Here is a 21,717-nt window from a genome sequence, read left to right on the forward strand (position 1 = left end):
GAAAAGTATGTTTATTTTTCTGAAAATTTTGTTTTTGTTTATTTTTTATTTTTGTGGTTTTATATTGTATTCCGTTCGAATTTCCATGTTTGTTTTATTTTGTTATCAATTTTTGTTTAAGTTTCTGTTCGAATTCCTTTGTTTTTGGTTTTATTTTGAGTTTTTGTTGATTTTGTTCTAATTTGTTCTTTTTTTTGTTCGAATTTCATAGAATTTTGGTTTGATTTTTAGGAAAATTGGCTTAAAATAATACCAACTATCAACGGTGTGTGCAAAATAATACATACTCAACTATATGTTATTAGTGGTACCACCTTTTATACTATATGAGCAAAATAGTACGCCAATCTTCGAAAATGTATTTCGATGAATATTCCGTCTATCTTTGCAATTAATTATAGTTTTTAATGTTAATTTTCTATTTTCTTTTCAAAATACATATATAGTATTATGTTAACAATTTTCTTTACAATCCAAATTAATAATGCCCCACCCTTTTGTTAGGATTTTTTTTTCATAATACATATAGTAATTTCTACGTCACACAATAGTAAATAGGGTATTTCAATGCCTTATTATTATGTTGATATAATTAGTTTCAAAATATCTGAAATTTTCCCACATTCACCAACCAAAATAATGTATGGAATTTTTTGGATTTTTAAAACAATTTTTGAAACTAATTAAATCAAAAATACCTATTTACTATTGTGTAGTAGACTAGTAGTAGAAATAATCACTACATGTATTTTGAAATAAATTATTTAAATATACATTGACAATTAAAAAAAAAACCTAACAATGGGGTGGGGCATTCATTATTAATTTTTTTTTTATCTAAATGCATTATTAATTTGATTGTAAAGGAAATTATTAATACAATATTTATTTCGAAAAAAAATAATTAATAAAATACTAGTAATAAATATAGACGAGATATTACTCAAAATACGTTTTTGGTGACTTGCGTACTATTTTGCACATATAGTATACAAGGTGGTACCGCTAATAGTAAATAGTTGAGTTCGTATTATTTTTACGCATACCGTTGATAGTTTGTATTATTTTAAGCCAATTTTCCTTGATTTTAAGTTCTCGTTGGTTTTCTTTGAATTTTCGTCAACTTTGTAGGGTTTTTTTAGGGTCAAACTTCTGTGAATTTTGTGGTTTTTTTTTTGTGATATTAGTGGGTTTTTTTAGGGCCTAATTTTTGTGGGTTATTCTCGTAAAATATGTTGGTGATTGTGTATTTTTGTTGATTTTGAGTTTGATTGCGGGTTTATTTTTTAGGGTGTAATTTTTTTTGATAAATTGCAAAGTTTTTTTAGGTTTAAGGGTTGTTTTGGGTGGGCGGTGGTGGAGGGTAGAGGTTGTGAAAGGTGTGTATTGTGAGCGGCGGTGGGTGGAGGTTATTTGGGTGGGAAGTCGTGGTGGGCGAGGTTGGTTTGGGTGCGAAACTGTGGCGGTGGGCCTAACTTGTGAAGTACAGGTAGTACTGCGGTACTACCTGCATTTATTTTTAATTTTTTAAAAATTTTTAGCGACCGCTTTAGGCCGTCGCTATTTGACGGATTTGCGACCGATATTCAAATGGTCGCAAATATTAATATTTGCGACTGTTTTAAATCCAGTCGTCGCAAATAATATAGACGGTCGCAATAAATCTGCGACCGTCAAACAGTCGTAATTATGTTTTTTTGCGACCACGTAAATTACGACTGTCAAGTTACGATTGTAGACGGTCGCAATTATTTTCAACAGAGAATTTTTAGCTATTTTCAGCGACCGTTTGAGGCGGTCGCAAAAACCTTAATTTTTAGTAGTGTTATATTTTATAAATTCCTAGTGTCGTTTTAGGATATTCTTTATTTCTTTCTAGTATCATGTTTAGGGTGCTTCCTATTTCTTACTTCGTATATCATGTTAGGGATAAAGCTTTAATCTTTATTGTTTAGTGACATGCTAGAATTTGTTGTTAATCTTGTTAACATCATGCCTAAGATCTTGCTATTAATATTATTCTTTGATGAGATTATTATGATGATGATTGTTGTGTCAATAATATTATGTTGCTTGATATATATTATTATTATTACTTGATTATGCCCTTTTCTGCAGGTTTAAAAGGAATTTGTACTTGAAAACACGCCTAATAAGATAATTAATAATTTGGTTTAGGCTAATATGATTTTAATGCAAGTGATCGCCAATAATAGATTTATATGTGAATTAAAAATCAACCAATGTAGATTAAACAGGTTTAGGGTTAACCTTATGATTGTATGTTAGTCAAAAATCCCACATAAATATGAGAAAAATAAAGTAGAAGCCTATTTTAGTGCGGGTTCAATCTCTTTTAGGTTGGATTCGTACCTTCATCCCCGAATATTCGGTCATGGTTCTAGGCCACTATGGATTTAGCGATCTCTAGGATCGTGAAGGGGTGTAACCTACAACATGTGAACGGTTTACAAGTTTATTCCTAAAACTTGTTGGCTACCCTTTTGCTCTTGTTTCTTTCCCTTTGGACGCCACCATACTTGAATTTATGATCATAGTGGGGCTCAAGTATGGGATGCTTGAAATATTCCCTACAGTTTTTGGCGACTCTGCTGAGGAGGATTTCTATTTTAATTCCTAAAATTTATTTTGGCAATAATTTAGAATGAATGGATGAGACTCGAAAAGTTCTAAATATTCATGTGCGTAATTTTGATTAACATTGTGGCATATGCATAAAAAGGTCCGCATTGGATAGACTATCCGTATTGCGTCAAAAACATAGGATTTTTACACGTAAGAAATTTTGGAAATATCTTTCACAACTAGAATCGAAAGAATACTGCGAAAAATCGAAAAATTCTCATAACACAGAAAGCTTGTAAGTACTTTGGCTCAATTCAATCATCCTCTTAGATCTATCCCTGTAGTTCTTGATGCCTAATATGTATTTGGGTGTCTCCTAAGTCTTTCATTGAAAAACAATTTCCAAGCCAGGCCTTTATAGACTCTAGGATCGGAATGATGTTTCCAATGAGCCGTATGTCATCAATATATAAGACTAGGAAAGCGATGTCACTCCCACTGACCTTCTTGTAAACACAAAACTCATTTGGATTATTGATAAACCAAACTTATTGATGGCTTCATCGACTCGTGGATTATATTCCAACTTCTGTTTGCTTGCTTTAAACCATAAATGGACTTTTTAAGCTTGCATACCTTCCCATCATTGTTTTGGTTGACAAAACCTTGACGATGTATCATTGTACGCACCTAAAAATGTCTCCCCAAAACCAAACCCGATGATGAACAACCTTTCACCGCCATTATTAGTCGGGTTGAGTATGTAATCTTTGGAGTGCTTAAATCCATGTTCATTCCCAATGCATATCATAAACCAATCCAATTCCTAACCCATTTCACCAAACCATAACTTATTTTTCCCTTTTCGTGCCTTTAAACCCAAAATAATTCATTTCATGTCCATTAAAATCATTCATTTCGTGTTCTTTTTATAAAACGTTTAGACCAGGTTATTTTGGTCCATAATATGAGTCCAATGATTTAATATTTGGATGGGGCTAGTAAAGATCTTTCCAACGATATATTATAAGCCCAAATCCGAGTTATAACGAATATGTTATGGCCAAAATACTAAACTGAGTCTAAATCGAACCTAAGCCCACCTTACCTACGACCCAATGATCATGTGGAGGGTCCAAAGGCTTAAATCCCACTCCTAATACAATGAGGATTAATTAGAAACTTCTATAAGTTTCTAAAATATCTTAATTATCCTTTTTGAAAAGATAAGATAAAAGAGTTTGAAATTGAATAAAACTTTTCTTTTTGAAAGTCCTAATTCTATTCGAATTGAAAGACGTTCAAAGATAGTCAGATATTATTTTCGTGCTTCATTGTTTTTATCTAAATCTTATATGTTTGGATAGCTCTTGAAATTATCTTTCCAATGATATATTATAATATTAATTCCGAGCTATAACGAAAAAGATATAAAAGAAATACGAAACTCTATCCAAAACTGACACCGTCTCACTATTTCGGCTATATCTTTTATTTTACAAAATATTTTAATCTGAATCTAATTGGGTTAGAAAGTAGACTTCAAGATATTTCCAACTATATCTTATTTATCTTATTCCAATTTCTAGATCAAAAGATATGATAAAAACAAAAACCGCAAAAACTGCTGTCTATCGCAAGAGTTTTATTCCGATTCGAACTCGATCTTTTCTTGATTCTTCGACCCTCTTTTTTCCCTATAAATAGAGGTCATATCTCCCTTTTTTCAATCATCAACAAACTTGATCACCAAATCATTCTCTCTTCCTCTCTTTTACACCAAAAATCATTCTCTTCTCTCTCTCTCTCTCATATTCTAAGCCTTAAACCTATATTTCTAATTACACCATTCTTCCCCTAAGCACTCCAAGAAGTCCATACTTAACCCGAAGTTCTATACTTAAACCAAGGCATGAAAGGTATAATTAACTGAGGGTTTGGACCAAATCAACTCTACTTTTTATTTACTTTAATTTCCATTTGATTTATTTTCATTGAAGTTACTAACAGTTTATTCATGATTTAGCAATTCAAGGAAACGTGAAAAGTGAGTAATTAATCACTTAATTACTCTTATTTTATTCTTATTGCTAATATCATGATTAGGGTTATGATTTGATTTGACTAACGTTATTATTGTTAAATTGCTTCCAATCTTAATGTTTATTCTATTGTTATTATGATCACCACATTGCATGTTAAAGAGAATATGTAATTGAAAATCACGCCTAATAAGATAATTTGGACAACCGATTTAGGTTCCTTTTTAATCTTGTTGTTTAATCAAGTGATCACTACTATTTTAGAATTAGATGTTGCATTAATATTCAACCAATTTAGCTTAATAATAGTTTGGAGCAAATTGAATCTTTGTTTGTATGCCTTTGAGGTCACATGATTACTTTTCACAATAAGAATCGAGTAAAGGCCAATACGGGCGAATGTGACTCCATGACTCACTTTGTACCATCATCTCCGATCCTCCTTTGGTGGTTTCGAACCATATGGAGTTAGTAATCTTGGATTATGAATGGGGTGTAACCTTCACGGATCAATCGTCGTTGCCTTTCGTTGTCCCTTTTCGTGGTTGCCTTTTATGATCCATGAACGGTTTACAAGTTCCTTAAAAACTTGTTGGCGGCTCCCTACTTTCCTTGTCCCTAATCGTGTCCCTAATCGTATATGTCAATTCCCACTTCCTATGAGTGCCAAGCATATTCACAACATGCTTTAACGTAGACGCACTTCGAACGACGCCTACAATCATGTACACAGTTTCATCCGAAATTCCATTTAGGAAGGCGGTTTTGACGTCCATTTGCCATATTTCGTGATCGTAATATGTAGCAATCGCTAGGATAATCTAGACGGACCTAAGCATTGCAACTAGAGAAAAGGTTTCATCATATTTAACACCGTGAATTTGCCTGTAACCTTTTGCTACCAGTCTAGCTTTGTAAATGAATACATTTCCATCTTTGTCGGTTTTCAATTTGAAAATCCATTTACATCCGATAGGTGTGTAACTTTCGGGTAAATCAACCAAATTCCATACTTGATTTTCAAACATGGAGTCCATCTCGGATTTCATGCATGGCCTCTCGCCATTTTGCAAAGTCGGGGCTCGTCATAGCTTGCTTGTATGTCTCTAGCTCATCTCCATCCACTATTAGGATGTCTTGATCCTCGGTCAATACAACACCGGGACATCTATCTGGTTGAGATCTTGGCCGTTGCGACCTACGTAGGGTAATGGACTAAGCATTTGCATTGTCATTTTGACTTTGCACATTGTTGGTTTAATTGTAACCAATACCAACAGTTGCTTCTGGAGATATTTGATTGTCAGTTTGACCTTGTTGCTCGTCCTCTCAAACTTTGTTGAGTTTGATTTTCCTCCCACTTGTCATTTTGGAAAGATGTTCCTTCTCCAAAAAGACACCATCACGAGCAACAAACACTTTGTTCTCGGATTTGTTGTAGAAGTAATACCCCTTGGTTTCTTTTGGATATCCGAAAAAGAATCACTTGTCTGATTTAGGGTGAAGTTTGTTAGAAATTAACCTTTTGACATATGCTTCGCAACCCCAAATCTTGAGAAAAGACAACTTTGGAGGTTTTTTCGTCCATAATTCATATAGAGTCTTTTCTACGGCTTTTGACGGAGCGCAGTTCAGTGTTAGTGCCGCGGTTAGAAGTGTGTGTCCCCAGAAAGAGATAGGAAGATCGCTAACACCCATTGTTAATCGTATCATGTCTAACAAGGTTCGAGTTCTCCTTTCGGATACTCCATTCCATTGCGGAGTTCCTGGAGGTGTCAGTTCTGAAAGTATACCGTGTTCATTCCGATGGTCATTGAATTCATGGGTCAAGTATTCACCACCTCGATCCGATCAAAAGGCTTTGATTTTCTTGCCAAGCTAATTTTCAACATAGCCCGAGTGGAGTGAGCTTAGTAGCATATGAGCTGCTTGCTCATCCTCCATCAGCTTGCCAATGAGCTCTAAGTGAGTGAAAATGTATTATTCCTTTTATTTATATCACAAATATTGGCTCTATTATCCAATAAGTTATACATATAAGTTAGTTAGACAATGATTAACATTATATGTGGGTCCAAACAACGTAACATTGAAAAAAAAAATTATTTTTTAATTTTTAAAATTAACAAATTACGTTAAACTACATAAATATATATTATACGAGTACTACATATCGATGACACATTGAATTATGTGTATCGATATGGAGTAGATGTTATATTACCCATGATTTTTGTAATATATTTGTCATACTAAATAATTAATCATGTTTTAATTTTTTTAAAAAAAATAAAGTGGCGTCCCGGTATGAAAGGAAACACTTTATTAACTCGTATGACAACCTTTGTAAACAAATGTAAAAAAATTTAATCTACAATAGTGGTTTATATTTCGTAAGTAAAATATTTAAATATGAAAGAAATAAAAGCATTAGTATTTATTTCGCGTTTAATCAAATTCTCTTTCAAAGTATCTAGAAACTTTATGAAATAGATTTGATGACCGACCGACCAAAGAAATAGATGATCAAATAATAAAGTTGGTTGAGTCTTATGTTGATTGTTAGCAGAAAAAAAACATAAAAAAAATAACAACCAAACCTACGTAGATAGTATACTTATGGTGTTGCAAATAACATGTCTTCAATATGTAGATAAATACAATTTATAAGATTAGCAATAACACTTGAATATCAAAGAAACTGAACTTTCAATGAAGAAAAAATTTTATCCTTTTCAAACTCATTAGCTGGTTAAAAAGTGACACAACTCCTTCAGTAATTTGTAAACATTTTCGAACTCCTCAATCCAAACTTGCAATTTTGGTCTCTTTCTTGGACTAATCCAATTGATGACGCTTTCCAATGTGGACAATAGATCATCAAACTGCTTTTCAATTTGCTTTGATTGAAGTTCGTTTATGAAATTATGAAAATTTCTACCTACTCTTTCTTCGATGACATACAGAGAAATCTCCAAATAACCACAAGCCTCTTGTTCTGAATATATGGCAAATGTGTCATATATTACCCTACTACAAATAAACAACAATTGATTACATTTCATTCCTAACAAGATTATATTTAATTTACAAAGCAAATTGTTTACTGAAATACTGTGCAGAAGCAATCTTTGATATATTTCCACCACTCTTCTCTAATTTAAGCCGCCCTTGTAGTCTTGAATGTTTCTAATTTTTTTTTTCCAAAAAACACTTTCATGGCTCATACTTGCTCAACAACAGCTACTAAACATGAAAGTGAAGGTAAATTTAATGAAGAATCAATTCTTAAGAGGTAGAGATTTTTCTTGAGGTTAATAGAAATATCAGAGGTAGAATCTTGAGATAATTTAAGGTGAGATTTGAAAAATGAACTCCTACCAATTTTTATGATCCCCAAACATGAGTTTTGATTAAGCTCGACCATTTCCAAGCATATTGTACCATCAATTGAAAATTGTAAACATATATTTATCAATAAAGAATAGAGAAAAATGTATAAAAAAATATGATACATTGTGTTTGTTTCGGGGTTTTCTGTGTCAATCTGGAGAGTTAGGTTACGTCACCAAGACTGGATTCCGACACCTGTACTTGCAAAACAACGGAGACTCTGAGTGGTGGGAGTTCCACCTCCGACGATCAAGTTAGAATGTGTACGGAGAATGTGAAAAGAAGCGATATCTTCTTGGATTCCGAAATCAGGTGGTTTCTCTAATGTGAGAGAAATGAGTGTTTCTAATAAATGAGTGTGCCCCCAAAATGGGAAAATCTCCCTATTTATAGGGTCCTTGGGATTTTTGCCCTGGACTTGGTCACAAAAACTTAGGATTAATGGGTTGCACCGCTTTGCGGCTTTCTTAGGATTTCGGGACCTGAAGGCCGTCATTTTTCCAAGTTATTGGGAGTGCCACGTGTCGAATGAGGGTAGGTCAACTTTGAACCTCTCTTAGGGTGACACGTGTTATCTCCTAATAGGGCCACGAGGCCTGGGTATTTTACCCAAATCATTTGCCCCTCACATGTGTGACGTGGCGTGCCACGTGGCATCTGTGACACTTGTCACTCAATCAATTTTGAATCAGTTTTAACTGTTCACCTTGTGGGGAAATTACTAGGATGCCCCTGAATTTATCCCTCTATAAATAGGGTTCCCCCACCCCCTTTTTGGACGTTTCCAAAAAGTGTAGAGAGAGACAGTCAATGAAATTTCTAGAGAGAGAGAGTCTGACAACCGTTTGTGTCATTCACCATTCACAAACATCTGCTTGATCTTCTGCCCGCCTGATAGGCCTTACAACCGGTCAGCGCTTGACATATTTCTAGAAACAAATATTTTAAGGTACCATATCTCCCCCTCTCAGCTCTTTTGTCTATTTTTTCCATTTGTGTATATAACATTTAATAAATGGATTCACCATCAACACACACGGCACGACCTAGGTCAGTAGTCAGTCGGTCTCCTGGCATGGCTGAGTCTAGGACTGGGGGTGTCGTTTTCAGGGGTTTGGATCATCCTTATACTTCCCCGAATCTGACTGTCTCTGTGTCTGTGCAGGACACTATGGCTCAGACAATGTGGACGACCCCAAATCCGGAGTATAAAGAAGAAGGCACAAAAGGTGTGCCGCCTGAGAAGGAAACAACTGAGGTGTTGACCCTGACTGAAGAGGAGGGAGGATCTCCTTCGGGTGCACCCTCGACCCCAACTGATGGGATTCTCAATGAGTCAAAATAAGAAGACGGTGAGGAGGCCGCCTCTATTTCTTGCTCCGTAAATGAAGAGGAAGCCGCCGCCAGGAGAGGCGGGGGTGAGGTTACCTCTAGGTCCAACTCTGTGGAGAGCAGCGATGACTCTCTATCGCCGCTAGAAAATAGCGAGGTAAAGGAGTGTAAAAAATGGAGCAAGGAGGCGGGCCCTTTTAAAATCCATGTATCTGCCAAGGACAGGGCGAATGTGGAGAAGGGTCTGGATGACTTCAAAATAAAGCGCCCTCTTGGTGAGGGATATGACATCCGGGTGCTGCCTGAACTAGGCACCATTGCCTGAAAAGATGACCAGAAAAATGCCAACAATTATTTTGACTGCTATGAGGTGGCTTTCTTGGTTGGTCTTCGCTTCCCTCTACACGACGCAATAAAGGCTATCCTTCAAGGGTATGGCCTAGGCGTGTGGCACTTGACCCCAAACTCCTAGGTCAACATCTTGGGCTACATCGCCGCTTGTGAAATGCAACGCCTCCACCCTTAACTCCTAGATCACCCCTCTGCTTGGCTTCGGGCGGTTCCTATTTTAGGGTTGGGTCAGACGATGAACGCAAGGACTCATCAATGTGTATTGTGCTACCGCCTAGGTGTTCCTTTATTCTCTGTTTCAACACTGTGCGCTGCTTATTCAAGGGTTTGATACTAATAATAATAACAATAATATTAAAAATAATAATAATAATAATAATAATAATAATAATAATAATAATAATAATAATAATAATAATAATAATAATAATAAGATGATGAAGAAGAAGATGAAGAAGAAGAAAAATCATCACAACAACAATGAAAATCATCATAATAACAACTACTGTAAGAAAACAATAAAATTATGACCTACTTTGCTTTATGAGCTCAGAATAAGCTTACAATATCGATCTAAGTTGACTAATAAGGGTTCAAGTTAAAAACTATTTCCAAGGGAAATAGATTATAGTACTGATAAACTATACCATCTTTTACTATTATTCAAAAGATGTGTCGCATATCAATAAGGGCTATATAGTATATACAAATGAAGACTCTTAAGTTAAATTTTTTATATAGCATGAAATACAAACCAATGATTACTTTTTCAAAGGAATTTATCATATCGTGATGCTAGTCTAGTAAGAATTTGAGAAGAAATGATACATTTATTACAATTTAATACTCCATAACATAGAAAGTTCATTTGACAAGTAAACGCTCTTTAATTGTTTGAGTGCATATAGGCCCATAGCACCTATCACACTAAATGATTATTTCAATTGCTAAAAAATCATCTGTGCTAAATTATCCATATTCTTTACAACTGATTCCATGAATCAACATTCCCTATTCTCATAAAAGCAAGTTAGATATTCTACATTTTCCTCTAACATATAATCGGTTACTAATTAATGTACTAGCTTAATGAACAAATGAAGAAAAATAATTATTTACTTGATTATCTTTACTTTTTCACCTTGATTTCTTATTAATTTTGATTGATTGTGTCTTTCTCACATTATCTAATTCTCAAAGGACTTGATAGGGCGGCCTTTTTTCCTCAAAACATGAATTTATTCTAAACAAATACAATTATACAAAATCAATGCCACTTTAAAATTATAAATACCATTTTGTAACATTTGGTAGCTATAATTACCAAAAAAAATAATTACACAAGATCACTGTAAAGGTAACAACTAGGGGTGTCAATCGGTTTTGTGGTTCGGTTTATCGGTTTTCGGTTTACAACGGATCGGTTTTTAACGGGTTGAAATTATTATCGTGTCAGTTCGGATCGGTTTTAAATAATTTCGGGTCGGTTCGGTTAGGTTTATTTTTATTACAGTTTCTTTTCGGGTCGGATTCTAATCGGGTCGGGTTATAATTGGTTTAGGTCATAATCGGTTCGGGTTAAAGTCGGCCGGTTTAAAAACAGTGTTTGTCAGTTTAAAGCGGGTTTTGGGTCAAAACATATCGGGTCCTAATCGGGTTGGGTTGTAATCGGTTCAGGTCATAATTGGCTCGAGTTGAACATAGTCGGTTTGACAACTAGTTTTGCCAGTTTTAAACGGGTTACGTTAACGTATATATCCTAGTATATCCTCAACATTCTATAATTAGTTATTCCAATAGATCATATGGAGTATTAATTAGTTGTTTAGCTTTAATTAAGTCCCTTTTTCTGTATAAAGATTTTCAGGATCAAATAATAATAACAAATCTAGAGTTAGCTTTTGATTCAGATTTTTTTTAATATAATATAGTGTTCGGCTTTAAGTTACAGGTTGTAAACGATTTGGGTTTATCAGGTTTTTGTCGGGTTTAATCGGTTTCGGTTTACAATGGGTCGGGTTGCTATCGGGTTCGAAAGTACTCGGTTCGGGTTGTTCTCGGTTTCGGGTTGTATCAGTTCGGCTTGATAACGGGTACGGTTCATTAACGGTTCTCAAACATTTGGATCGGTTCAGTTTCAGGTTTTAAAAAAATCGGGTCGGGTTGGTTTACGGTTTTAAAATAACAGGTTCATAGCGGTTCGGTTCCTTTTCGGAACAGTTCGAAACGGTTCGAATTCACCAGTTCGGGTCGGTTTTTGACAGCTCTAGTAACAACAAAAAAAATTATAAGGGAGAAACATCGCTTTTAAGGAATCACGTAACTCGGAATTGATATGTGCTTACCAAATATATTTTTCTATGTTACTAAAAATTATATTATGAATTGTTGTGTTGTTTTCAGATTTGTGCTTACCAAATATAGTTTCCTGTGTTACTAAAAATATTTCAAACAACATTGTTCGAATATTTTGGGGGTTTTCCGCCATTGTCGACGACCTAAGACCATTTTCAACCATTGCTGTTGTCGGCCTTCAAATCTCCTAATTATTTATTAATCAATATGCCTTCAGTTACTTGTGTGCTTTTAACAATTATAGTATTCCAACAAAAAATCCAAATCAATTTGAAATCAATAGGAAGAGTTCACTACTTCAATTGAAAATGGGTATATTCTGCAAACATGCCCATTTCAAAATTGAAGACGATTAATAGAGGAAGAATAAGTCAATTAAGTAGCAAAATATTCACACAATATAATCTGCAAATAATATATACACGCTTACATTGTTAATTGGAATATATCCTATTTGAACACCCCAAATCGAAAATTCGGAAACTTATTTAACTCAAAATTTCTTAATATCTCATATAAACAACAATTATTTTGTTCAATTAAACCGAATAATCTTTGCGGTGGATATAAATTAAAGTTTTTGTAACTATAATGCAGCAGATTCAAGGTTTCTTTTTTTTTTTTTTCAATTTCCATCATCTCCCATTTCGCCCTTTCTCTTGAATGTTGTTCATCGAGTTGCAAAAATGATTTTTTTTTTTTTTAAATGTTAAATTAACTGCATTGAAAATGACAACTATTTTGAAATTCAAACCTTAGGTTAATCGGAAATTTCATTTAAATTTGTATGAAATTTAAAAACAAGTGGATTTTGGGCCCCATCAAAACAACCAATGTAATGCTGCCATACAATAATGTATGTGGCTCCCACATACATTGGGAGTATGTGTAGCTTTTTAGCATGCAAGTTGCTTAAATATGTTGTTAAATTTCAACTTTCTCGTAGAGAGTAACCTTAATTTCTCCTGAAGATATACAAACTCCCACGTGATTTGTATTTTGAATTATTAAAAATTCATTAAAATATTAGTTTTTTTTTACATTGAAATCTCTATACATGTCAAAATGTCAAATAATTGGACCAACAAATAAAAATGGAATTAGTAATAGTTTTACCGGATTTCTAGTTGGAGATCATAATTGACATTTGAAGGGTTTATGCATCAACTCAAAATAATTGAATTTCACCCACAATAATAACATTATTTTATTGATTTGATTACTTGCAACACCTTATTACTTTTTTTTTTTTTTTTTTTGAGATAAGAATTGAAAAATAATGGAAACAATGACAAAACATCTGAAATAACAAGAAATCAACTTGCAAATGAATAATAAGCCTTAAGTTCTTAATATTGCCATTCTTCCTTGATATTGATACAATCCCAGCAATCTTGATTCACAAGTTGATAGGAATCACCAGAGGTGAATTACCCTTGTCAACCACAAATGTTTTGGTGACTTTCTTATCAAAACAAACAATATCCACTTCATAAGTCCCATGGAAGCCTGTAAAGCTAAACTGTCCTTCATCATCAATATGACCATGAGCACGAGTCAACCATTCACGCTTGAGCTTGAGATACCTCTTACCAGCTTCATTGATATCGCCTTCAGCATTCACAAGGTGTGAGTTCTCCCTGCTCATAAAAAGTTCCCAGAACCCCCATAACATAACTCCTTCCACTGCTGGATGAGCAAAAGCCTCCCGAAGCATGACTTCCAAATCATCTGCTCTTATAAACTCGTTAATTGAAGATACATCAAGTTCTGTGAACCATATTGGAAGGCCGAGAATGCCCAACTTATCAAGGGCAGAACAGACAATTGAGCCAACAGGACTATCAATATGTCCTTGAATTCCCACACCCCCTACTGGTGCACCTTGCTCTTGCAAATTTAACACTTGCTCAATGTATCTCTCGGGGCTTGACCTTGGATCATTTCCATCTTCTACATGGTAATCATTGACAAATAAAAGGGCAGATGGGTCTAGTTTGTTTGCTGTCTTAAACATGTTGGCTCTAATGTCTTTACCTAGATGATCCTGGTAAAATGATCCATGCAACATCTCATTATTGACATCATAGTGCCGGAACTTCCCCTTGTAGCGAGTGAGAAGACTTGTAAGGCGGTTTTGGACAGCTGTCATTAGATCGTTTTTGCTGAGGGACTTTACCCATGACTGAACTGTTCCCTCTACTTCCCAGAAGATACAATGCCCTCGAGCTTCAATGTTGTTCTTTTGGCATAAATCTAACATTTCATCAGCATCCTTGTAGTTGAGATTCCCTTGTTGTGCTTCAGTCCAATACCACTTAAGTTCATTTCCAAACACTGCCCAGTTAAAGTTTTCCAGGAAGAAGGACACAAAGTCTTCATTGTCTATGTTCGTCCTGCTGATGCAGGAGCCAAAGGGGAAGCTGTTCTTTGTTTGTCTGACTTTCACAAAGTTGCCAAATGTGCTGTCTCCCGAGAATTTCAAGACTACTTCACGTTTACGTATCTGAAAAACAGAACAGAACAGAATGAAACTTAAAAATCGTTTGGTATTAAAGGCTTTGGAGCAGTTTTTTTTTTTTTTTTTTGCTTGTTGAGAAATATAAGATTAAAATCAACATACTATATATATATATATATATATATATATATATATATATATATATATATATATGTACATATACATGTGTACATATACATGTATATATATACATGTATATGTATATATATATACATGTATATATATACATGTACATGTATATATGTATATATGTATGTATATATATATACATGTATATATACATGTATATATATACATGTATATATATACATGTATATATATATACATGTATATATATATATATATATATATATATATATATATATATAAAAATTACATTGTCAAGATAAAAGAAGGCAATGAAATAGTTAAGCATTTATCCGCGTCTAATCAAGTCAATTTTTTATTTTAGTTTTTTAATTTTTTTTTTTTTTTACGATTATTAGCTTTTGAACTTATGATGTTGGAGTAATGGACTAGATGGAATAGGCACATTATGCTCTCTGTGCGTCTTAATCATCATGAAGTAGAAAACAGTCAATTCATCTCATTATCTCCAATTGGAAAGTCATGTTACTCGTGTATATCTGACCACCTTAGTTCATTTACAAAAAGCATGGATTCCTTAAGAGTCATCAGGCGAAAGTTGATTTTATATGTTGGATTTCAAAAGACATAAATCATTGGGAGGTACCTTATCAGTTTGCCTTCTCAATTGTTTGAATCTAGCTTGTCGATCAACAGCGAAAATCTGAAGGCTTCCAAGCATCAAGTCAACTCCAGACACAGGGCCCTGAATATAAACCATGACCTTTGATGGTTGCTTCTCAATCCTAAAAGAACCACCAATTTCATGCCATCTGTCATCACCGATTTCAACTTGGCCCCCGTTGACCCACTGACCATCCACACTCAGTGCAATGTTGACATTTTGTGGTCCAGAAGCAGTAGATCCAATCTTAACCCAAGCAGAAACCTGATATGTGAGAAAAAGCTCCAGCTTTTCAGTTATCATCTGAGCAGGACCCATCCAGTTTTGTGTGCGATTAGTCACAAGTATGTAACGACCACTTAGTGGCTCATGTGGTCCTAGAGAATCAGCAGCCATTGGAGGAAGAATATGCGGTGAACCACTTCGCACACTTAATGTGCAATTGCCTAGAGGAAACCAGCCATTGGTACCATCACTAAGTTCGCTGTTTTGGATAATGTTCACTCCAAAAGAAGCATTCTGTTGAAAAAATTGTCACAAAATGCTTCAGCAATGAAGTAAATTACTCCAAAAAATCTAAGTTCAATACTCCAACTCACAAGTATTAAGTAAAAGAGTTTTGGGTGCATATTTTAAAACAGTACTGACCTGAATAATTGGTGGAAGAGATGGAGGAGTTTTGGGTGCATGTTTTACGATAAAACTGTTAAGGAGGATGTCAGTACCAGGAGGCGGTCCTTCCAAATAGACGACAACACTTGATGGAGAGCCATTGATAAGAAATTTTCCTTGTAGCTGAGCCCAATCTTTGTCTGTTGCCTGCACACTATAAACAGCAAATTCTTCAAGCTAAGTAAATGAGTAAAAAATCACTGCATTTGAATACGATCATAACATCAAGATTACTAGCATAACATGATGAAAATATACTACTGCTCCAAGCTTGGGTATCTTTATACTTTTATAGTAAACTAAATGATAGTAAGTAGTAACATTTATAAATGATAGGTAGAATGCACAGAAAGTATAAAAAATGTACAAGTAAAAGGAACTTACTTTGAGATGCCAACGTACTGCTCACGTTTACCTGGTGTCTGAATCCAGAGCGTAGCTCGGACATCAGCGCTAGAAACGTTGTTACCATAAATCCGAACAACAGCAGTAACCTCATAAGCTAACTTTCTCTTGACTCTAGGTGTAATATCTTGTTGAATTCCGTTCCAAAATTGTGTTCGTTCTGTTGCTGCAGCAAAAACCTTGCCAGACTGTGGTTTAATCTTTCCATCTGCCATAGAGTCGTGTAACACAATTTTGCATCCCCTTCCTGACCAGTTATTGAGTCCATCTTCAAATGTAGGATTTAGAATTATATCCTCATCTTCATCATCCCCACATCTGCTCACATTCTGTCAAATATTCAAAACATAAAAATTAAATTTATTATCGAAATCTCAAATTTTATAGCATAAAAATGGAAATACATGCCAGCAAGCATAACGTAAAGCAATTACAGCATAATAAGAAACTAACTTGACATAATCATCCACATCAGTACAAACCAGTATTGAGAATGAAAGTACAATTACATACCATGGGGCTCAAACAGGAAATTGTTACTGATTTTACAAGCAAGTCTATGCCAGAATTAGGTCCTTCAAGATAAATCACAACTCGATTAGGAGCTGTTTCAAGAACGAAAGTTCCTTGCAGAGTTTCCCATTTCTCATTTGATGCCGAAATCCTACACCAGATAAATGTACAAATTAGAAAATTTAAATGAATATAAATTTTGAGTAGAATACTAATGATTACCTTTCAATTTTTAAATACTTGGTGTCAGATTCTTTGTACTCTAGTTTTAGCGTGGCTTGAATGTTAGAAGATTGAGTTCCCGACAAACTAACTTGTGCAGAAATTTTATATGTACATCCTGGAGCGACAAGGCTCGTTATATCTTGTTCCAATCCATGCCAGCACTCTTTCCTATTTATAACTCTTGCATAGCCACCACTCAATTTTGTTGACATTCCTTCAGTATTACCAGACTCAGGTGACACTACAGATGCATCACAAGAATTGGGGTGCCACCAATCCAAGCCTTGAGAAAAGTTGTGATTCCGTATAATGTTTTCAGGAAGTTCAGTCATTGTGTCACCCATATTTCCGTTCATCTTCTGCCACAGAAAAACAACAATGTTTATCAGAAGTAGCTTAATATTTCTGTTATCAAATATCAGTTGCACCAATTAATTTTATTCCCAAAATCCTAAAGTTAGAATTTACCTTTAAAGAACAGTAAGAAATTTAAAGGGGGAAATGAAAAGGTATGTAATGTGCACACAATTATCATGCTTAGACATCTCAAAGACTTCTATTCAAAGTTCTTGTGAGCATCACTGTTCAAAAGACTAAAGATTCATATTGATGAAAAAAACGAGGGAACTCAGTTTACTTCACAAAGTTAATAAAGAGTACAAATATAATAGCCAAAAAGCATTAAGAGCAGTAGTTTATAGGCCTAAAGATTATATCACTGAGTTATTACAAAGTTTGATATGGCACAATTAGTTTACAATTAGTGTACAATAATAACTAATAGACATGATAAGTTTATTGGAACTAAAGTATAAACACATAACTATATTATCAAGATCATTCACAAATTAGATTTAGAGGACCACGTAGTCTTCCATTTATTTATTGCCCTTATCATAAGGTTAACAACTGATAATTAAATGAACCATCATTCACTAGATCTGTTATTATGCTAATGTCCCATAAGTTAAAAAAATCAGCTTATGATTTTAAACTGTTCCACTTCGCTTTTGATTGAATAAATTAGTCAATGGCTATAAAACATGATCTTTATCAATTATAACTATATGTCACAATATAATTCCTTCTGATCATGAATGACTGCTGAGATCAAGAATTCTTATTTATGGCTGTTATGTATATTGTTTGTTTTGTAGTTTTGACATTTTAATGTGAATCTTGTACATATTTTTTGTTAGTTAATATATCGCTTAATTACTTACCAAAATAGAAGATAAAAATTAACTCTTTGTTTGGATAGTAAAAATAAGGAAGGGGAGTGAGAGAAGAGGAAGGGAAGGGAAAAGAAAGGGAGGGGGAGGTGATGAGCTCCATTTTCCCTCCAAATTTGGAGGGATTAAACTTGTTAAAGAGAGAGGGAAAATGGATCCCTCCCTCTCCTTTCTCTTCCTTCCCCCAATCCTTTACCCAAACAAGAGAGTTTGTCCCCCTTCCTTTCTCTTCCCTTATTTTCCTTCCATTTCCTTCTATCCAAATAAAGTGTAACAGTGTGTTTGGATAAAGAAAGAGGAGGGAAAAGAAGGGGAGGAGGAGAAGAGGAGGGGAGGGAAAGGGAGGGGAGGGAAGAATGGTAAGTTTTCCTTCCAAATCTCTCCTCTATTGGAAGGATTAATTTCCTACAATTTAATCCCTCCATTTCTCTCCCCTCCAATTCCCTTCCTTCCTCATTTTCTATCCAAATGAAAGATACTCCATCTCTCCATTTCCCTTCCCTTCCCTTCCCTTCCCTTCTTTTCCCTCCATTTCCTTCAATCCAACCACACCGTAAATGCCATAATGAAATCACATACCGTGGGGCTGGAACAAGAAATGACCACGGATTTGATGAGCAGGTCTTCACCAGGATGAGGCCCTTCCAGATAGAACACAACACGATCAGGCATTGATGAGAGCTGAAAAGTCCCTTCCAACTTTTCCCATTTCCCCTTTGATACTGGAATCCTGTGCCAGTCACCAACATATAAATCAGATTTTCCCAGGGAATAAAAAGAGTGAAATAGAGGGGTGAGGAAAAACTCACTTTTCAATGAATAAATATTTGGTGTCCGATTTGTTATACTCTAGCTTCAGTGTGGCTTGAACAGTAGACAACTCACGACTTCCAGACACTCCAACACAAGCAGAAACTCTATATGTTGTATCTAGAGAAACTCTACTTGTTATATCTTGCTCCAATCCCTGCCAGCACTCTTTCCTATTTGTAACCAAAGCATAACTTTCTGATGTTCCTTCAGTATATCCTGACTCAGGTAGCACTATAGATGCTTCACAACCATTAGGGCACCATGAGTTGAGGCTTTGGGTGAAATCATGGCTCAGTATGACTTTTTCAGCAAAAGTACTGCTTGTACCGCCCATATTCACTAACCTTTTCTGTAACGAGATGCAAAAGTCTATCAGACACAGTTCAAAATTATTTCTATAATCATTTAGCATTTGCTATTTTCTTTACTTGATCAAACAAACAAACTTTCAGGCAAAACTTTTATGTAGTAGGGATTTTGAGTTGGAAATGAGATAGCTTTTCTATATATAATTATTTAGCATTCCGTCCACAGAATTAGAAAAAATAATTCAACGGAAACACCTCCAGAACCTGTGAATAAGGTCTGTTAAGCACTTAAGCCAATGTAGTATTGTTGCTGCAACAAAGCCACATTAAGAATTCTGATGAATTGAATATTTTAAATGACATCTTATTACCATTAAATTGCAAACGATTGTAAAAATAATGAAATTGAAGTGAGACTGTGAAGACAGAAAAATATTCCTAGAATCTGAGAGAAATAAAAGAGTCTGTGCAACAAAATCAGATACTGATTCCATCAAATGAACTTATGCATGATATGACTCCTCGTATAAATATACAAGGATGTTTCTCCCAAAAAAAATAGTATGAAGAAATCTAATAACTAATCCACAGCAGCAGTATGTCATGGTTTAACAGCAGAAACAAATTTTGTGAGGTATGTGAGCTCTGCATACAGCATAAGCACAAACTGTATAGTTGGCGTGATTGTCATTCTGATTGCGCCACGTTTTCTTCTTTACTTTCTTCAAATATAGTAATGTTTTAGTATGCACAGATGACTAGTAAATAGCCTGATCAGTGATCACTAATAATCCTTATTAACAGCAGTTGCTCCAAAAAAGCCAGATATATACCATATCTATCAACACTGACGAAGTATGAAATCAAAATGAATCAAGGAAAAATGCATAGGAGAATTACTTGTAAAAATAGCAAAAATTCAGCCAAAACAGTTACTAAACAATAGCTTATTATAGCAGATGGAGCTGAAAAGCTATAAAGATAAATGAAGGAAGCAGAAGTATATTTGATGAAGAGTTGATATGGTTATAAATGAGTACTATTACATAAATGCAACAGTTGGTCAAGCTGTTTCATTAAACTAACGACGGAAATGAGCAAAAATAATCCTCCCTCCATTTCATAATATAGTTCTTGTTTTCTTTTTTGGGTGTCCCTATTTTAAATCTTTCCTTGGAAAAAGAAGTGACATAAACAATAACGAGCAAAATACACAACAATCCAAGAAGACTAAGATAATTAATACAATACTCCATATTTTTTGTCCCAAATTAGTATAGTAAGGAGTATAAATTACTAAATCCACTTTTCTTAAGCCTCGTGAAAAAATTGAAAAATACAAAATGTAAACCAATCTACAGAACAAAGGGAATGATTCTAGTGATGATCAAACAAGTATAAAACAAATTATTCTTGTCCAGATTAAGCCATTGCTAAATCAATGCCAACAAAAAGCATACACTGAAAAATAAAGGAAACCTAAACATATAAAATAATAAAATAAAACAAATGATGAAATGAATAACCTCATCAACAACATCATTGCTGTTACAACTGTTGCTCCTTTGTGGGTTTTCCATATTCTCTTCGAATTCCTACAAAATTCAAATAATAAATTAAACAAATTAAAATCAGAAAAATTATTAAATATGTATAAATATTAAGTATTTGACCAAATAAGAGTAAAATTAAACCAGTTGATGTTTGATTCTTGAGTTCTGGAATCGACGTGGGAAGCATAAACGTTTGAATTTCCTCATTTATAGAAGAGAAAACTCGAAGGTTTTGTTTATGTTTTTTGTGAGAAAAGTAAATTAGGATGTTAAGTTCAAGTGAAGTCTAAGAAAAGCGCGGGACCAACTAATCTAATCTTCCAATCAAACCCTTCAATTCCTCTTTTGGGGTTTTTAAAGGGTGTTTTTGTTTTCGGTTGTCGGAAATTTTTATAACAGTTCTATACATTGCCCTTGATTAAGTCTAAATCAACCTATGTATTGCGAGTTTGGGTAAAGGAGGAGGGTTGCGGTAGTTTAAAACCGGGGTAAAATAATTTGGCATTGGTAAAACACGAGGCGATATAAGGGGGATGGCGAAGTGCAATCTATATTTGAGATTTGGTTGTATAGGGGACATAGGATATAGGAAATAGGAAATAGGTGTATGCTTGAATTGGAATGGAAGAGTTGCGTTACTCCCACTTGATTCTTTTCTTGTGTAG

The 21,717-nt window shown here is 34.5% G+C and overlaps 1 protein-coding gene across 2 annotated transcripts; it reads right to left on the reverse strand.

The window, feature by feature from the left end:
* Positions 1-13,360: 13,360 nt before the first annotated feature.
* Positions 13,361-21,635, reverse strand: LOC145613368 (endo-1,4-beta-xylanase 3-like). 2 transcript variants are annotated; one of them, XM_081668466.1, is made up of 10 exons: positions 21,194-21,635; positions 21,026-21,094; positions 19,188-19,540; positions 18,958-19,108; positions 17,144-17,502; positions 16,922-17,072; positions 16,388-16,737; positions 15,980-16,157; positions 15,314-15,850; positions 13,361-14,565 (listed from the first exon to the last, which is right to left on the reverse strand). In XM_081668466.1, exons 1-10 carry the CDS (start codon positions 21,257-21,259, stop codon positions 13,459-13,461), a joined length of 3,321 nt encoding a protein of 1,106 aa, XP_081524592.1. In that variant the 5' UTR covers positions 21,260-21,635; the 3' UTR covers positions 13,361-13,458. The 2 variants fall into 2 exon arrangements, with proteins under 2 accessions (XP_081524592.1, XP_081524591.1); XM_081668465.1 differs by having other exon boundaries at positions 17,144-17,505.
* Positions 21,636-21,717: the final 82 nt, after the last annotated feature.

This window comes from Chenopodium album, chromosome 25 (assembly GCF_948465745.1).
Source record: "Chenopodium album chromosome 25, dcCheAlbu1.1, whole genome shotgun sequence".
NCBI lineage: Eukaryota > Viridiplantae > Streptophyta > Magnoliopsida > Caryophyllales > Amaranthaceae > Chenopodium > Chenopodium album.